The sequence below is a fragment of the Scleropages formosus genome, chromosome 15 (assembly GCF_900964775.1).
Source record: "Scleropages formosus chromosome 15, fSclFor1.1, whole genome shotgun sequence".
Lineage (NCBI taxonomy): Eukaryota > Metazoa > Chordata > Actinopteri > Osteoglossiformes > Osteoglossidae > Scleropages > Scleropages formosus.
The window spans coordinates 26,392,850-26,410,205 of record NC_041820.1 but is presented as its reverse complement, the minus strand read 5'-3'; the positions used below and the strand labels follow the sequence as shown (position 1 = coordinate 26,410,205).

The 17,356-nt window shown below is 45.7% G+C and overlaps 3 protein-coding genes across 8 annotated transcripts in view; 1 reads left to right on the top strand and 2 right to left on the bottom strand.

Annotated features, from left to right (window-relative positions):
• Positions 1-4,926, bottom strand: part of tmem63c (transmembrane protein 63C) — a 66,535-nt gene extending 61,609 nt beyond the window's left edge. For all 3 annotated transcript variants that reach the window (XM_018764236.2, XM_018764237.2, XM_018764238.2), the window contains exon 1: positions 4,707-4,926. The gene's annotated coding sequence lies outside the window, so the exon portion shown is untranslated. The remainder of the gene's footprint in view (positions 1-4,706) is intronic.
• A 63-nt stretch (positions 4,927-4,989) lies between these two features.
• On the top strand, positions 4,990-10,315 carry zdhhc22 (zDHHC palmitoyltransferase 22). Of its 2 annotated transcripts, XM_018764240.2 has the most exons (4): positions 4,990-5,629; positions 7,177-7,734; positions 8,339-8,619; positions 9,082-10,315. In XM_018764240.2, exons 2-3 carry the CDS (start codon positions 7,179-7,181, stop codon positions 8,611-8,613), a joined length of 831 nt encoding a protein of 276 aa, XP_018619756.2. In that variant the 5' UTR covers positions 4,990-5,629; positions 7,177-7,178; the 3' UTR covers positions 8,614-8,619; positions 9,082-10,315. The 2 variants fall into 2 exon arrangements, with proteins under 2 accessions (XP_018619756.2, XP_018619755.2); XM_018764239.2 differs by having other exon boundaries at positions 8,339-10,315.
• Positions 10,316-10,994: 679 nt separating this feature from the next.
• On the bottom strand, positions 10,995-16,846 carry cipca (CLOCK-interacting pacemaker a). Of its 3 annotated transcripts, none has more exons than XM_018764070.2 (4): positions 16,787-16,846; positions 15,570-15,734; positions 14,191-14,354; positions 10,995-14,038 (listed from the first exon to the last, which is right to left on the bottom strand). In XM_018764070.2, exons 1-4 carry the CDS (start codon positions 16,791-16,793, stop codon positions 13,172-13,174), a joined length of 1,203 nt encoding a protein of 400 aa, XP_018619586.2. In that variant the 5' UTR covers positions 16,794-16,846; the 3' UTR covers positions 10,995-13,171. The 3 variants fall into 3 exon arrangements, with proteins under 3 accessions (XP_018619586.2, XP_029114448.1, XP_018619587.2); XM_029258615.1 differs by lacking the exon at positions 16,787-16,846 and adding an exon at positions 16,506-16,771; XM_018764071.2 differs by lacking the exon at positions 16,787-16,846 and having other exon boundaries at positions 15,397-15,647.
• Positions 16,847-17,356: the final 510 nt, after the last annotated feature.

Here is a 17,356-nt window from a genome sequence, read left to right as displayed (position 1 = left end):
CTCACATGCCACCTTCCTCCACAACATCCTATAGGGGCTTCAATTCACATAAAGCGTAAACAGCGGTTAAACACACGGAACCGATGGGAAAATCTCCGCATCTAAACAACCGTCCGCGGTAGCGTTTTGTTAAAACGTTCAGTTCAAGTTGCCCAAAGAGCAAATTGCTCCATTCACCAAAAGACATGCGATCACAGACACTTTGAACGCAGCAAAGCTCCGACAGCGACGCGCTGTAAAGAACTGCGACTGTGAACGGTACACAGAGTGGTGGAGAAGGAGCTGAAATGCAAGGTAAACAGCGCTGGATCGCGGAAACATCACCGCAACACTTACGTTGGTTCATTTAGGGGACGCGTTTCTCCAAATGACTTACGGCGTTCAGCTATTTACAGCGACCTACTCATTTATATAGCCGTGTCATTTTTACTGAAGCAAATCAGGGTAAGGACCTGCTCAAGGCTACGACGGCAGGGGGTGAGAATGAAGCCCGACGGAACTTGCACTGTGCAATGGGAATGTTCCGGTAACATCCATAGTGTACCTGCTGGATACCGTATGGGCCACCTAGGTCGCTATGGATAAAGTTAAGTTTTTTTTTTAAAAAAAAAAGTTTGAAAGTGCATTGCATGCCATGCTGCCTATGGAAAGCGACTTCCGTGTCCGCGTTTAATCTCGTTCTTTAGTGGCTGGAAAGCCGTTCGTGGTTCAAGGGAAGCACAAAGCCCTGTGCCATTTAGAAAGGTGGATGTATCTAAATTAAACCCATTTGTCTTCATGTGCCACTGTGCAGCGCTGCCTTTGCCTGGCACGTTCTCCAGGGAGCTCCGCTCAATAATCGGAGGTAACCGAGCCTTAAGTGGAAAGACAGTAGCTGGGGGTCAAAGGGAGAAGTTTTCTTTTGGTTTATTTCACTTTCTAGAGTATAAAACCTGTGGAAAAAGGGAATCACCCATGAAGCTAATTAAACTTGTATAATTCTGAGCCATGGATCCTCTCCTTCTGGGGACAAAGGGCCAAGCAGCACATTCCAAGTGCCCTGTCCATAGAAACCACACGAGCACCAGTCAAAGGATGTTATAAGAACGCACTGATTTCGATCATTAATGCGAAGCAGGCAACAGCCATAATTAAAATCTCTCAAAGGGCGTGAATGCTTACAGAAAGGAAAAGCTTCGCCCCGAAGTTCCGGAAACCACCAAAACTCCAGCGCCTGGATGTAGATCCTGGCTCAAGTCAGGTGCGAGAAAAATGGTTTGAGCTTCTGCTCCCTGTAGGACCGTCCTGTGTAAACCCAGCGCGGATCCTTCACTTTCCATGGGTTAACCCCACCAGGAGTGAAGTGGACCTTGAGGGATCAGCAACCCAGGGAGTGACCTGCTGAGATTGGAGAGCTCACACATAGATAAACCTGGAGTCCCTCACTGTCACCCCAGCGGTGAAGAGGCTTGATGATGGGTCCTACTGCAAAATGATGGGGGGGGGGGGGAGAGGTGAATCTGCTAGCAGTGCCCCAAAGGCCCCGCAGGGACACGATGCTCGAACCAAACTCCTGCAGTACCTGAGACACCATGAGGTTAGTGCTCCCATCCCCTCCCAGCCCTCAGTTAAAGCCTGTTAATTACACAATTCCCTCACTATAGTCACGTGGCTTGGCAGATGAAGTTCTCCTTGAAATGTTTAGTCCTGGTTTTTCACAGCATCATTATGCTGATCCTTCTGGATCCAAAATCCTCGTACGCATATTAAATATTCAGGCTGCGGCGTACAGAAACCGCTATATTTTGGTTTATCGGCACGTCCCGGGTGTTTTATTCTAGGGGTCAAGACAAAAGCGGCGAGCCAGGGTTCTAAAACCCGAGTCAGTTCTCTCATGGGTACGCGACTGATGCTGCACGTGTACTTTTACACTCTTCCCTAAACAAAGATTCTGACTGATTTCAGACAAGTATGGACAAAAGGTTTCAAAATGACTCCTGCACCCAGATTAGAGGTCTTTGTCAGAGGAGGGCACCTCCTCACATTGTGTAGATTGTGTAAAAAAAAAAAAAAAAAAAACATCACCAAGGGGTGCATCAGCTGAAAGGATGTAACGAGGGGGCAAACTGCTAGTTGTGGTCCTTGTGATCATAACCAATAATGCTATTAGAAATAAATAAAGCACAGACCCTTAAAACGCTAGTAACTGCTTTGCTGCCAGTTGCTAGCATGAAACTGTAGGGGGGTATTAAAACATTTCCAGTAAAGGATATTTACGTAACATGTCCCTTCTAGGAAAACCATTAGCCCACCACCTACTGGGAACCGCTTCACTTCCCATCAGCAGAATATAATGGTTTTTTTTAAAAGCGAAGGCAAAATATTTTGCCATCGGATGTAACGTGATCACCGCAAGTTCTAAAATGCATTTCTTGTGGGGAAATTTCTGTTACTGCATGATACCATCTGAGTAATTTCTGACATGATGATAGAAATAGCTGCATGGGGTTCAAATTAAGGGCTCCGCACAGCACGCTGTCCCTTGGCAGTTCGTCACGCAGTTCACTTTTCGTTAAAGTAATTTATTGGGTCGGGTGCTGGCGGCACATCGCCTTCAGGTATGTTTTAGGACCGGTCCAATAGCCACTGAAAGAGAGGCAAGCAAACAGTCCAGGCAACATCAGGCTGTCAAAAAACCCCTCCCTTCTTAGCATGTGGGGACATGAGACTATTGATCAGAAGCGATCCCTTCCATTGCAGGTTGCCGCTCTGCAACCTGGAGCTCGCAGCCACGCGGCACCAGGTGCACCAGACACCGACTAAAATTCCAGCAGAGCCAAAGAGCCATGTCAACCCCTTGATCTTACGACCAATTAATTTTTTACAGGACCGGGAGAAAAGCACGGAGCGGTGTTTCTGCACAATGCGATGCAGTATCGCATTTCAATCAAAGCCAAAAGCCTGATAAAATATTCATTTTCTTGGCAGAGATTCCTCTCTGACAATCACAGCAATGAGAGCATGAGCAATGAAACTAAACTGTCTTTCGATGACTTGTCCTTGGTACTCGCATTTCCTTGACATTTATGTGAGAAGTCCTCACGAGAGTCTTGCTTTTCCCACAATGCACTGCAGAACACTTCGGTAGGGGCCATGGGATGTAAGGAAGGACATGGTAGAGAAGACCGATGGTGCCGGGCTTCTTAATCCAAACTGGAAGGTAGGAAATATTATGCTAAAAGCATGTTGTCAAACAAAAAACGGGCTTCAACTCCTACAAGGAGAACTGTGAACATCATAAAAAACTACTATATTTTTTGACAAACAAAATAAAAGTGACCACTCGCTCCCTTAAATGTGTAATATACATAAACCACCTATTCTAAATGATGTTTGTCAAATGGGAATATTAATTTTGATGGCAGGCATACAAAGTAAGATAATTAAAAAAAAAAATGTATGAGCCAACAAATACATAACATTTGAACAGGAAAAGTTGAACGCGTTGCTTCGAGAAGACATATTTCAAAAGCTCCAGAGTTAATTTGCTCGAAAGCTTGGAATCCCCTCAAGATGCAGAAGAAATACATCTCCGTTTTTACTTGTCAAGGCTGCATTCTGAAACCAATGCTCGGCCTGGGATACTGTACATATTCATAAATATCAAACTCAACAAACTACCTAGCTATGTCTAAACAAAACCTGTTTCTGTTGACAGAACAAGATTTGTAGTCTCATATTGCAAGAAGGTATCATTTTCATATGTGGTGTTTAATAAGTGAAATATATATATATTTTTTTACTTTGTATAAAAACTGTTTTTGCAATACACATTGACTGGCCTTTCGCTACTTTTTTTTTTTTTTTTACCTTGTTTCTACGTAAGAAGCATTTAAAACATTTTCTGGTTTTATTTATAGGCTTATTTTCCAACTAAGCATTTAATAATAAAGATACTTTCCAGGAGCTGAATTTTTGCCTAACAATAATTTTTTAAAAAAAAAACGAAATACTGTGTTTATATTATGAGAATTGGATGTGTTTGTATGTGAAATATTGTCCACTGGGAAATTTATCCTGCGAAGTAACAAACGGCTTGTCGATACGTGGAGACAGTCGAGTCGGCGGACTTATTTTATTATATATTGTTCTGCATCTACTCCATCGGATTAGCCATATTTATGCTGATATAATTTGTACCATTTCAACGTGCGCTGGAAAAGAAGGCGAAAGTATTTGTAATTTAGTAGTAAGTTTGAAGGAGGGAGAAAGAAGATGCGACGCCGACGGTGAACGAAGAAGAGCGCGCCGTTCGGAGCCTCTGCGCGCGACCCCCATGGGCGGAGTCGCTCCGTCCGTCTGCAACAGACCGAGTTGCTCTCGAAGAGCAGCAATAATAATAATAATATTTGCAATAATAACAACGGCAACAATTCCGTCTGAGGGAATCCGGCGACGGGGAACGCCGCGTTTTCCACGCCGCCGCCGGGGACGCGGAGTCGCGGCCGCGGCGCGCGTCCGCCGTCTCGTCTGCCGCCTCGCGGCTCGCGCTGCAGCGCGCGCGCCCAACCGACGCACTGCCGCTCCTTTCGCGTACCCGCTCGGGCGAAGCCGAAGGTGACGAGGACGAGAAGTTCGCCCGCGGCGAGCGCCAGGCTTCTTTTCTTCTCGAGGGCGCGTGGGCTGTGCTCGTGGAGTGCGGAGGGAAGAAAGAAGAGGAGCCCTACCTGCGCGGCAGTTCGCTGAGCGCTCCGCTCCGGTCCGGTCCGGTCCTGTGGTCCGGCGCGGATGCTCCTGCTTCTTTGCATCAGCGCCGAGGTCCTGGAGGAACTCCCACCTGGCGGGGAGCGTCTGCAAACTCACCACCCAACACCGAACTTAGGGAGCGTCGTCAAGTTCACGATCCTATCCTCGCTCTCTCTCTTTCTCACACACACACACACACACACACTCACTCACTCACTCACTCTCTCTCACACACACACACACACACACACTCACTCACTCTCTCTCACACACACACACACACCCCTTTATTGTTACAAAGACGCAATCGCACACCGTTCCGATCCGATATCACGAGGATTTCCCTACTAGGGCGGGCGCTGTTACTTTAAAATTCGACTCAGCGCTCGTTTCAATTAAGACGAACGCTGCGCTTGCAAACACCAAACACGAACTGTGTGTGTAAAGAGGAGGGCGCGAGCCCGGCGTGCGTGATTAAGAAAGGAATGCTGACACCCTTTGGCGAGGCTCGCTCAGAACAGCGTCTCCGACGCGCGACTTTTCCGTATAGGAGCGAGGCAGCCTGCCGTAACTGCGGCTCAGCGAAACATCTGCGTGCTTAGAATTTATGAATCCCTTGTTCTGAAACACATTTCGTCCCCTTCTCTCTCTCTCTCTCTCGAGAAAAACGCGGCGGATACGATGGACCCGCGACCGTGCTCCCACAATGTTTCACGCAAGACCACGTCCGCGCCAGCGGGGGGCGCTACACGATCCGCCAGGAGGCCGCGGCTGTCGCGGGAAGCCGCTCGCATCTCCTCCCCTTCCAAAGGGTTAATGATCCATCCCTGCGCAAGCCGAGCGAGCGCACGGCGCGTCTGGTCCTGAAGGAACAGCTCCGTGGAACCCGGCGCACCGGCAGCAGGTAAGAGGCGGACACCCGCTTCGCGAGCGCATCGTGCGACACCGCGATCTAGGACGGAGTGACTCACACTGGGGGGTCTCCTGCGCTCAGTGCGGTCACCATCGCTGTCAGTACACACAGCCACGACACGACAGTGTCACATGATCCACGCTGTTGTTTCGCGACTTAGCTGTTCTGTCTTCTTAGTACTATGGTAAAGCATCGGACTGTACTGTATGTGTCGCTCGGTGAATGTACTGCAGTGCGATGCAGAAGAAATGAATGTACAGTGCGGTGGGCTGCCGGGGGACCACCGACAGGGTGCCGCGCGCTCTGGCAAATGAAGGCACTGACTTGTTGTGTCAACTTGTTCAACTTTGATCTCCGTCTATGTCATTGTTCCCACGCAGGCAGGGATCCCGTGTGTTGCGACAGTGCTTTCGGAGTACATTTCTACAGATACGGGTATGATTGTAGTAAATCGTGATTTTCGTCCGGTTAATAAATCCCACACACACACACACACACACACACTGGCTGAAACCGCTTATCCCGTGTGGGGTCGCGGCGAGCCCGAGCCTAACCCGGCAGCAGGGCACAAGGCTGGAGGGGGAGGGGACACACCCAGGACGGGACGCCAGTCCATCGCAAAACAGCCCAAGTAGTACTCGAACCCCAGACCCAGCCAAACCCGCTGCACCACCGCGCTCCCCTGGGTTGATAGATGAATGGGTCGAAGATAAAAAGATGAACGGATATTTATAATCAGTTACTTTTCATATATATATATATATATACACACACACAATATAGAGAGAGAGAAGTAAAGAGCGCGCATATTCCCATTTGCCCCTTTGAAGGCAGATGTCTCAGCATCTGCATTTAGTCACTGAAGACATTAAAGAGGCTATTTTTAACTGAAATTAACGCGGAAATAGGTCGTCAGGTAACTGAATGCCTGCATTAGCCTATATATCTATTAACAGTTTAATTACCAATCTTAAGGTGCCCGGTGTTTTTTGTTTGGTTTTTTTTTTTTATTTTAAATATACTTTAAATTCCTTTGCAGAGAGATTTCACGCATCCACATCCTGAGCAGCATGAGAAGTACAAATTAACATTGATAGTGGTACTAATTAGTATTACTGGAGATCAGGACAGGTTTAAATTGAAACTTCGTTGTTTCCACTGGCCTCAGACCGGTCTATTAATTCATTATATTGTGAATGGGTAACATTCATATATTTTGTTTTTGTTGTATTTATTTTAGTTCAATTATATACTTATTCATTTGAGAAGGGATTTGTTCAGCTTGTCACATGTAGTGGTTAGAGCTGCTGCCTTTGGACCCAAAGATCGCAGGTTCGAGCCCCACCTCTAGCTGTAACACCCTTGAGCAAGGTACTTACCGTAAATTGCCCCAGTAAAATTACCCAGCTATACACATGGGTAGATAATTGTAAGTACCTTAACACTGTAAACAGCTTTGGAGAAAAGTGTCAGATAAATGTATTAAAAATAATTAAGAAAATGTTAAGTAGCCTATTATTTCCTTCCTTTTGCCACAGACATGCATATCAGGATGCTGAAACTGAGGCTCTTGAACGCCATCGCTCCAGCCTACTTCTACTCGGCCACTGCCATCACCTTCGCCCTCCACTTCTACCTGTTCCTACCCACCATTTTCCCCTCACATGGCAGGGGGTTCAGTAGCACCACTGTGCTCCACAGCATCATCTTCCTGTACCTGATGCTCAACGCATTGGGGAACTACACCATGACCATCCGTCACCCGGCCGAGAGCCCAAACGAGAAGATCGTTCCTGTGTGTTCCCCGGACTGCCCGGACCGAGTGGACGCCCACTACCTGCTCAACGGCCGACACTTCTGCAAGCTGTGCAAGAAGGTGATCCTGAGGAGGGACCATCACTGCTTCTTCACCGGGAACTGCATTGGCAACAGGAACATGCGCTACTTCATCATGTTCTGCATCTACACCTCCTGCACCTGTTTGTATTCCTTGGTTCTTGGAGTGGCCTACCTCACGGTGGAGTACTCCATCTCATTCGAGAGCCCTTTGACCTTTCTCACCCTCCTCCCCCTGTCCACAGGATACTTTTTTCTAGGTGAGTATCGCCGGTGCCTCTTGTCGCATGAGCCGCGCGTCTGGCCGTAGGGTGGAATCCAGCTCACGGTGGGGGTGCGCGGATATTCACAACCCAAAGATACGTGCCAAAGGCAGCGATGGAAAACGTATGTCATACCTTCCCAGATGCCGTGAGTCCAATTTGGCTCAGTGGCACTTACCATCTACCCTTTACTTTCAAGGTACTCAAATTAGGTTCATGGTATGAACCATGGTATTCCTCTACAACCTTACAGCTGTGAAGAGATACAGACTGGACTGAACCTCTCCAGTCAGTTGCCAACCAAACATCTGAGTGGTTTACCAATTGGCACTTGTTAATTTGAATATGAAAGAGTTCTCCTTACCTTTAATAATCACTATAGTTATTACCTTACAAAGACTATACATGATCCTCCCTTCGGGTCCGCATGAACTGGACTCTTCCGGAACTGATTTAGTCGTGCAGGTTCTGCTGTGTATCGGTTCGTTTCTCATGGCAGCTTTGCACTGATGTTCACCTCACTTTGATGAAGGGCAGCATTGAATGATATGATATGGCTTTGGAATGTAGCTCTTACTGCCATTTTGGGTCTCTACCGCAGGTGCCATCTCTGGTCTCCAGTTCTTCTTGGTGCTGATGCTGTATGTTTGGCTGGGCATTGGGCTTACCTGCGCCGGCTTCTGCTGCCAGCAAGTGCTCCTGGTGGCCCGGGGCCAGACGTGGTGCCAGATGCGTAGCGGCCGGCTGGCAGAGTCCGACAGCTCCTGGCGGGCCAACCTGAGCGATGTGTTTGGGAGCCGTTGGGCGTTGGGTTTCTTCTTGCCTGTCCAGACAGTGGAGGCTTCACATGGGGATGCCGCCCACGAGCATGAGTAGACCCAGGTGATACGCCACCTCTCCCCCAGTTAGTCCACATTTACATTTACTTGTTGTAAGTCAAGCTACTTAAGAATGATTTACCGTATGATACAGCTGGGTAACTTACTGGAGCAATTTAAGTACCTTGGTCAAGGGTATTTATAGCAGGAGGTAGGGTTCAACCCTATGACCTCCAAGTCCACAGGTGGCAGCTCAAACTACTATGCCACCTACTGCCCCACAAATTAGGTAGCGTCTTTTCTCTGGAGTTCTTTTGCCGCAATTCCTGCAGTTAGCGGTCGTCAGCTGTCACGCAGAAACGCCATCGTCGCATTTCTATCCGATGCCTCAAATCATGCTAAAGCGGGAAGCCGTGCGCTCTTCGTGTTTGTTCCGCCACATACCTGGTTGGATTCGATCGTGTTCACGCGCCATCGTTTGAGAACACTGCAACTCAGTCCGGTACCCATCACATTCATCCTCAAGGAGCTGGCCAGTACTAAAATGGTGCACACCACCCTTGCCTGCGAGACGGCGTTCGCCAGCCACGTGCGCAGAGCTTGAGCGGATTTCAAAGCTACGAAGAAAGGGTGGAAGGACATCACCACGGAGTTACGTCAACAATGGTGTTGGTCACCCAGGTCATCGTAAAGGAATCTGCTACCTTGGGTTTTACACGCATCAGTTTTAGTCACAGCGAGTAAAAGTGTTTCACACATGTCCACACGCTAGTGACCACCCCTCAATCGGGATACAGGATACGGTATTTATAGTATAGATAGAGGATACTACAGCCAGAGTATAATTTTCAACTCCTGGGACTTCATGTAGCAAATTGTTGCAACAGTGCTTGTGTTCTGGTAGAATACTGCAGTAGAAGTCCGGCGAAATTAAACGTGCATCTCCATCTCTGCAATGTGAGACACATTCATTACACAGATCATTCTGTGCTACATAAGTGTTCCTGAGAAAACCCACTTAAAAACAGAATTATTCTTACTATTATATAATGGTATATTATTCCAATATACAGAACTGAAAGTTTCTTTTCTCACAGCTCTTTAAAAGTGTATCCGGTGAGAAATTTCCATTGATCCGCACGTAAAAACGTAGATGTTGTTCGTTCCATTTCGGGGATTAGTGTCCTGTGGGGTCCGTCATAAAACCAGAAGGGCTATTCACATGAATATTTTAAACAGAAGTGTTTAACCCCAGGAATAACAAATACAGAAGCTGTTACATGTCTGCGCTGCTAGAGAGAACACTGTTAAGACAACGGTAAACCTTCAGTCAGCAGATCAGATGAGGTCATGTGGAGTCTTTGATGCCTTTGAATTCAAGAATTTTTTTGTGTAACAATGCAGAGTGACTTTAAACAAATAGCCAAAAGGATAATTGTTCAAAACTAATATTAATATACACCCTTCTCAACTTTTGCATTGAAAAACAATTTAATACTTGATGAAAAATAAGCGCTACATTATTGTACCTCACTAGAACTTTCTTGAAACCTGAAATGCACAGACATGCAACTTAACTACAGGTTTGTTAAAACGTAAGAGGTGTCAACCTAAAAAAGGACCACTTCATCTCTCTCATCCACAATGGCCTGTCTAAAAAAAGGCTTCGTCTGAACTGTAGTTCTCATTTCTCATATTTCTAGAAGTAGAGGCAACGTTTTTGTTGCTTTGTAGATGTCTTTCTAGTGTTTTACACAATATTTAAGCAGTACATTGCAGAATATTTGCAGATACAACTAAATTTGTTCTAAATACTTGCTTTGTACTTTTTGTCTTTTGCTGGTTGTAATAGGTATTTATGAACAAAAAAATAAAAGAAAAAAAAAAAAACTCGATCTGCATCTTTTTCTGCTTTCATCTGTATATCCATCCCAAAAGATTAGACAAGAATTTTTCGGAAAATAGTAACTGATTTAGTTTATTAAGCTATGTCAGTGAAAATTATGCATTTCAAAAAAGTACAAAAAGTGCACTTCAATAAACCACAAACGATATAAACGGTAGCATACTTTTGTGCCAATGTTAGTCAGTCAAGGTTGCATAGCTTTTGAACATGAAAATCTTGTCATAACAGATCTTGTTCCTTTTAACTTCACCCTCTCGTTTTGGATTTAAAAGCATCCTACTTTCCTAAAAAATACATATTCTTATGTACTGAGATTAAATTAAAACAAAGGACAACATCAAGGAAAATATTCTGCCAGACTCCTAACCCTAAAGTAAAAAACAGCAACATTGCCATAGGTTTCTGGTCACATCAGTTTCTCCACAAAGATGGATGTTTGCAGTTACTGAAATTATTTATTCTACTAAAAGCGCTGAGCCAATCCACAGATCAATGGATTTGCTTTCCTAAAGGAAGGTAAAAATTTATTTACAAAAAAAATTGAGAAACATTCTTACCTTTGACAATCAAGTACAGTAATGTGTGTTTACACAGATATATTTAGCCGTGCTCTTATGACTGACAAATTTTCGCAGCTAATAAGTACTTCACAACTAATAAATTACATTTGAAGCCCACAACTGTGCGACAGCGACAACGTTAAGACAAACATCTTATTGTACTGTATATTCATAAAAATTATAACTTAGACCATAAGAGAAGCAACTGAGGGAAATTTATATACATATATTGTTTAAATTCACTCAAGGAAACAATAAAAGACTGGATGGTATAAAGCAATCATACATATATCAACGATCAGTGAAAACCATCACACTTACACATTTTACCACAACTACGGTGTAAGCACTGGTTCAATATAGAAAGACTGAATGGACTGTACACCAAAAAATAAAGAATTTGGGCAGCTGAAACCCTTACAGGGTAGTCTTTATGTACAATGTCCTTTACAGGAGATAATCCCACAGACTTCACAACATTATTCAAAAGCAAAAAAGGAAGACAAGTCTCTAAGACGACCATCATTTCAAAGTGCCGAAGAGATGGCAGATATTCAAGACGCCTACGAAGCAAGTCGGACTTAACTGGCAATTTCACATCCTCCCTTTAAAGATGGATTCTCAGCCAGCAAACGAGGAGTCACTTGACCTCTACAACTTCTACAGAAAACTATTTTCATAAGCTACACTGCTGAGTGCCTATTAATGGAACATGTTTTTTTTTTTTTTTTTAAAAAAAAAAAAAAAATATAAAATGCCTATGATGCTTATTCTAAACTTAGCCCAGAGGTGGAGCGTACAAGGCTTGACACATCAGGGACCTGTAAAATAGGACATCTTTCAAGAGGTAGCTGACATGGAGTCTAACACGTTCAAAGTGGGATATAATGAGACAATCATGAGCATAAATTGCATTTTTTTGCAAAGCCAAGACAAAATGATAGTAATATACTGGTGACATGTATCAGTTACATGCTAACTGAACAACCACAAACTGTTCTTTCAGTTGTACTGAGTCCTCAGTCCCTTTTCGTGTCATTTAAGCGACACAGACATTTGTAGCCCTAAACAAATGGTGAACTGTGTAGACTTTCAAACAATACTTACAAATCTAAGTTACTGCCAATGGTTCAAATTCAACAAATGCTAGTTTTAGAAATATACCTGTTAGTCATCTAATGATTTGTATTTGTTTTAAGTAACATTATAAATTGTTTTCTGCACTCCGGTCTACCCTTTCAACCAATATGTTAATCTATCCCCCCTCACTCTATTGTTGGAAAGACAACGGAAAAACAGCAGTTCATGGGAAATTTCATAAAATATATTAAGGCCACCCAAAACCAAATTTGCAAAAAAAGGTACAAGCTTAATGTCATGAACATTAATTCAAATGAAAGTCACGAAAGTCCTTTCTTCAAATCCACTGTGCTCTACAAAACGTAGTACACACATGCACTTACACAAGTTTGCTGACAGCTATCTCAAGGCTATGGCACCAAAATTAATTTGAACCTCATCAGCAATCAAATTTAACAAAAGTCAGGAGTTTTGACTTATTTTTATGAAACCTGGAGAAGGCATCGTGGGTTAATTTTGTGACAACTGACTCTCTTTTTCAATTTTGAAATAAGGAATGACCAAAAAAAAAAAAAAAAAAAAAAAAATTTACACACAGGCATTCTGTGGCACTTGATCCATAACACCAAAGCGCAGAAGCAAGTCATACCCAATGAATGAGTTAAGTTTGCTTTAGACCAAACATGCTACATATTTATAGTCAGAACTACAAAAACTTTTTCTAGTGAAATAAATTATGCAACCTAATACAATATACCTTGTTACAAGTTAGAGTCTATTGCTGTGTTCACTAAATGACAAACGCTACCATCCTATACAGCAAAAATGGAAATTTACTGCAACACCACTTGAGCGGTCAAGTTCCTAGTCCCCTCCCCCATCTTGCAAGACCCATATACTGCTCCCAGAGTCTGTAAAAGCTAACTAAAGGAGCATTTAAAATGACATGCAGCCCACCCCATGACAGGTAAGATATAACACAACACCATGAGAAAACTTAAGGCTACAATGTGCTGGTCTAAGAATGCAGCATGGCATTTGCCCAAAATATGATCAGACCCACTGGAGACTCAGAATTGGTTGTTCTGAGCCTCCTCTTTGTCATTGTCAACATTCTCCTGCTCATCCACTGCTCCTGCGGTACCTGCCTCTAGCATGGCCAGCTGTAGCTTGGCCCAGACCTGGGGGTCACCACTGTGCACAGCCTCCACGAAGAGGCTGGTCTGCTGCTGCAGATGGTCCAGCTGGTTCTGGGTGTGGCGGTTTAGCCTGATGAGCTCCTTGGTGCGCAACGTGATTCCCAGTAGCCCTGACCTGTGAAGAATGTTGTACGTGTTGCAGAAGCGCTTGCGCTTGCTCTGACCGTCAGATGGGATGTCCTCTAGGCCCTTACCCACTGGGGGTGTCACTGGCAACCTGCAGGGCGATGAAACTCTAGCCTCAGGGATGGGTGAAGCAGGTGCACCTGAAGGTAAGGTTAACTCTTGAGACTGTGCAGCCTGAAAAGATTTGTCCAAGGCCTGGACCTCCACAGCATTGGTCTTGGGGCGGGTGTGCTTGGGTGAAGCCGGCTGGGGGTTGACAGGGTGGACGGACCTAGTGGAGCTCATCAGGGAGACTTGCTGTCTGTCGCGGTGATGGTGGCGGCGGCGGTGGTGGTGGTGGCGCCCGCTGCGACTGGAGGCTGAACTGCTCTGCTCCGGGGAACCAGAACTGCTTTTTTCTGTGATGCTCTCTCCAGGGTATGGAGCAATCTTTGGGTACGATTTCAGGATGGGTAGGTACTTCCTGGACCGCTGCTTGCTGCCAGCAGTCTTCATAGATTTTCCGCTGCCACTCGAGACCACTGGCTGGAGGAAGACCACCTGGGGTTGAGGAAGTATTTCCAAGGCAGACTGAAAGCCCCAGGGCTTTACTGTTGGAGCTGCAGGATTTGGCTGTTTATAAAGACACAGACTGTCAGGTATAAGCATTCACGTTTTCCAAAATGCCCATACCTCTAATTTGCATGTCAGAGAAGAGCACAACGGCAAAGAGAACACAAGCAGCACAGGTCTCACAGGTGTGGTGGACCACCTGTCATTCCTACCTGTTTGAGGACCACATTGTTCATGATAATCATGGGAGACAGGTTGGGATAGGAACCTGCCACCACAGCTACCCGGGGCCCCGACTGCGTGCTCCGTGCTCCCGTTCGGCTTGCATCCTCCGAGTCTGTGTGGTCCACGGCACTCAGATACCCGGAGCTGGAGTCTGAGGGCAGCAGAGAGGTAGATGTGTTAGCTTTGACAGAGAGGGGGTAAACTGACTCCTTAAGCTGCACTTGAAAGTGTTCATCAAAAGCCATAAGACTTACCCCATAATTTTATTTATTTTTTTAAAGTTTCAAACTGCATGTAAAATTTGATTCCAAATTCTATCATGGGAGAGATGTGATAAGTAGCTTTTTGTGACTTTTCAGCTGCAGGACTACAGGCAAAACACAACACTGTCAAATGCAGGCTGTTTCAACCAGAAAAAGGAAACCGGACATAAAGGCTCTGATGGCAAAATGTGACTGTTAACTTCCAACATATGTCAAATTAGGAATGTTGTGTTTTATTCGTGTATTGCACTGGATGGCAAAGGGCCTTGGAAGGAGTGTTTTATATATAGGATGAAAAAGCTGTGCATGTTGTATGACGAAACCATAGTGTGTGAATTAAAAGAATAAGTAACTGAAGACACACCATGTTAATGCTTGAAAGGTACAGATTTTAGGATGTATCAAATTAAATGTCTTCCTCATATAAAGCTAGAAAAAAAAAAGAGATAGATGTGTGGTTCCCAATACATTACAGGTGTTTTTTTTTTTTCTTCCTTTTTCCCCTAAGCCAGGGAAGTTAAAATACCACTCAATTAATACCGTGTTATTCACTTAATTGGTTTTGCCTCTCATGGTTTCGGAAGACTAATTCCAGGTGCCCGTATTCTACTTTGTAAAAAAAAAAAAAAAAAAAAAAAAAAAAAAAAAAAAAAAAACTTTTCATTACAAAAATTGTGGGTTTTTAATATTCATTCATTTACTTCTCCATAAATTAATAAGGGGGTGGAGGGTTGAATGTTAAGCTTCAAAAACAAGTCAGCAGTTAAAACGGTACAAAGCTGTTAGATGACACTCTAGACAACAATATGGGTCATTCTGAAGAGATGCGCGAGCTTCCTGACGCTTGAGCAGAATACGGACAAACGCGCGAGTTCCCCTGCAGCCATGACAACAAAATCAGTTAGGCCACGTGCTGTGCCTTAAACCTACTTTTTCGAGATGAGGAAAATGAGGCCATCGATGGCGAGGGGAAAAACACAGCGGCGCAAATGGTGACCCAGTTCCGGGCAGGACAAAATACCGTCCCTTCGGTGGGACGGGAGATGTTTGGCGCTGTGTGGATGCTTTGGGCGGAGGCGTGCGGACACGGGTCGAGGACAAACCCGAGAAGCTGCAGTCTTTCTCCGCCCGGGACACTTTGGGCGCATCCGTCACGCCCGCGGTCACTCCCCGGTGACTCCCCCTCGTCGTCTTGCCGCTCATGGCTGCGTGGCCCCGTGATGCGCCCACCTTCAGTCCAACTGCATGTCCCTTGTGAAGGCAAGGGGCTAAGAGCGAGGCGGAGGGAGAGAGAGAGAGCGAAAGAGGGGTGAGCGTCCAAGTGATGCAGCAGCACCTGCGGTCAAAAACCAGCAAAAAACACACGCGACCGGGTGACGCCGTTCGACCACACGAGCAAGGCCCCCGTCAGGGTGTTTCGGCCAACGCTGCGGAAAGCAGCGAAATTCACCTAGTGTCACACACTGGAAACTTTCCACATGGCCAGCAGTAGAGCTTTGGGCTCCAGGTATGGAGAAGTGCGCCTCAGTCAGTGCCCATCACCCCTATATGAGCAACTGCCTACTGCAGGACTGCTTTGCTCGGCAACCTCTCAGGGTCCCCCTGTGATGATGACGACCCCCACCACTGTACCACAGAGGGGTAAAAACAGCGTAAACCAGTGCGGCACACGTCGCTAGACCACGACCCCTCCCCCCCCAACTCGTATACAGCATCTCCTCACAAGCCAAGGTGACGACTGCGTTTCTGTCGTGTTTTAATCTTCTATTAAGACATATTTACTGTATATAAATTAAAAAAACAACAACCTGCACAAGGAGGTTTACCCACGCACGAGGCTAGTAGGACGAATTACGGCTGGCACCAACAGCCCAGTATATAATATTCTCTCTTTTTTTGCTCTGCCCGTTCGTTCCTTCACTGCGACAACTGTCTGCGCCTTCGTTCCGGGCGAAAAACGTTCGGTTTAATCCGGCCGGAAGCCGCGCGAACTGGGCGTCTCGTGGACCCTCCGCGAGCGTCTGCGCACGCAGCCTTACCGCGCTCCGTGCTCCGCGAGCCCCCCAGCAGTAGCAGCAACGCGCGGCCGACGATCGCTGTCACGTAGCTCGCGCGCGCCACGAGCTCGCACACGGTGCAGAACACGGGACCAAGAAACCTCCCACTTCTAACCTCGCGGTCACATGCCAACGCGAGCGGCTCCCCTTTTTCCCACAAACTATGGCTTTTCTTTCTCTCTTATCTGCATATTTACTTCAGTCCCGCCACCGCGTAATCACGTAAAACACCTTACGGGTACCCCGGACACCCGGAAACTTACAATTCATCTCTTCCCCATTCACCTTTACGACGTCGTTAAGTGGTTTACGGCGTCGCTGCACAAGCGTTGCCGGGACAACCCATAAAACGTCATTTAATTTCACATGCAAAGGCCCGCCCCGCGTAGTTTCCCGCGTCTCCTATTGGTGGACGATGATCGAAGCGAGCCCGAAAACGTGACCCATTTAACGAACAGCGTGGTTAAAGAGAACATAGCGTTCTGCTGTTAGATGAGTAATGTTTCTCTGCGCGTTACATAATACAGCGTTGTGGGAACAGCAGCTGTATTCGCGTTATGCTAAGTAGTGCTATTGCATGCTAATAATGTCGCATTTTGAAGAAGAACGACAAAGATCATTCACGATTGAAACTTGTTTCGTTGATACAGCTTTACCACATTCTTGTAGGGATCGTTTCGAGGTGACGTCATGTTCCCTTTTTAGCGCCGACAAATGATCGCAGTATTTAAAAATGAATCTGGCCGACTGGTTTTGTTCAATAACTGTGAAAAGACTATTGACTGATATGAGTTCCAAGCTTGACAGGTTTGAAAAGCTGTCTTAAAATATTT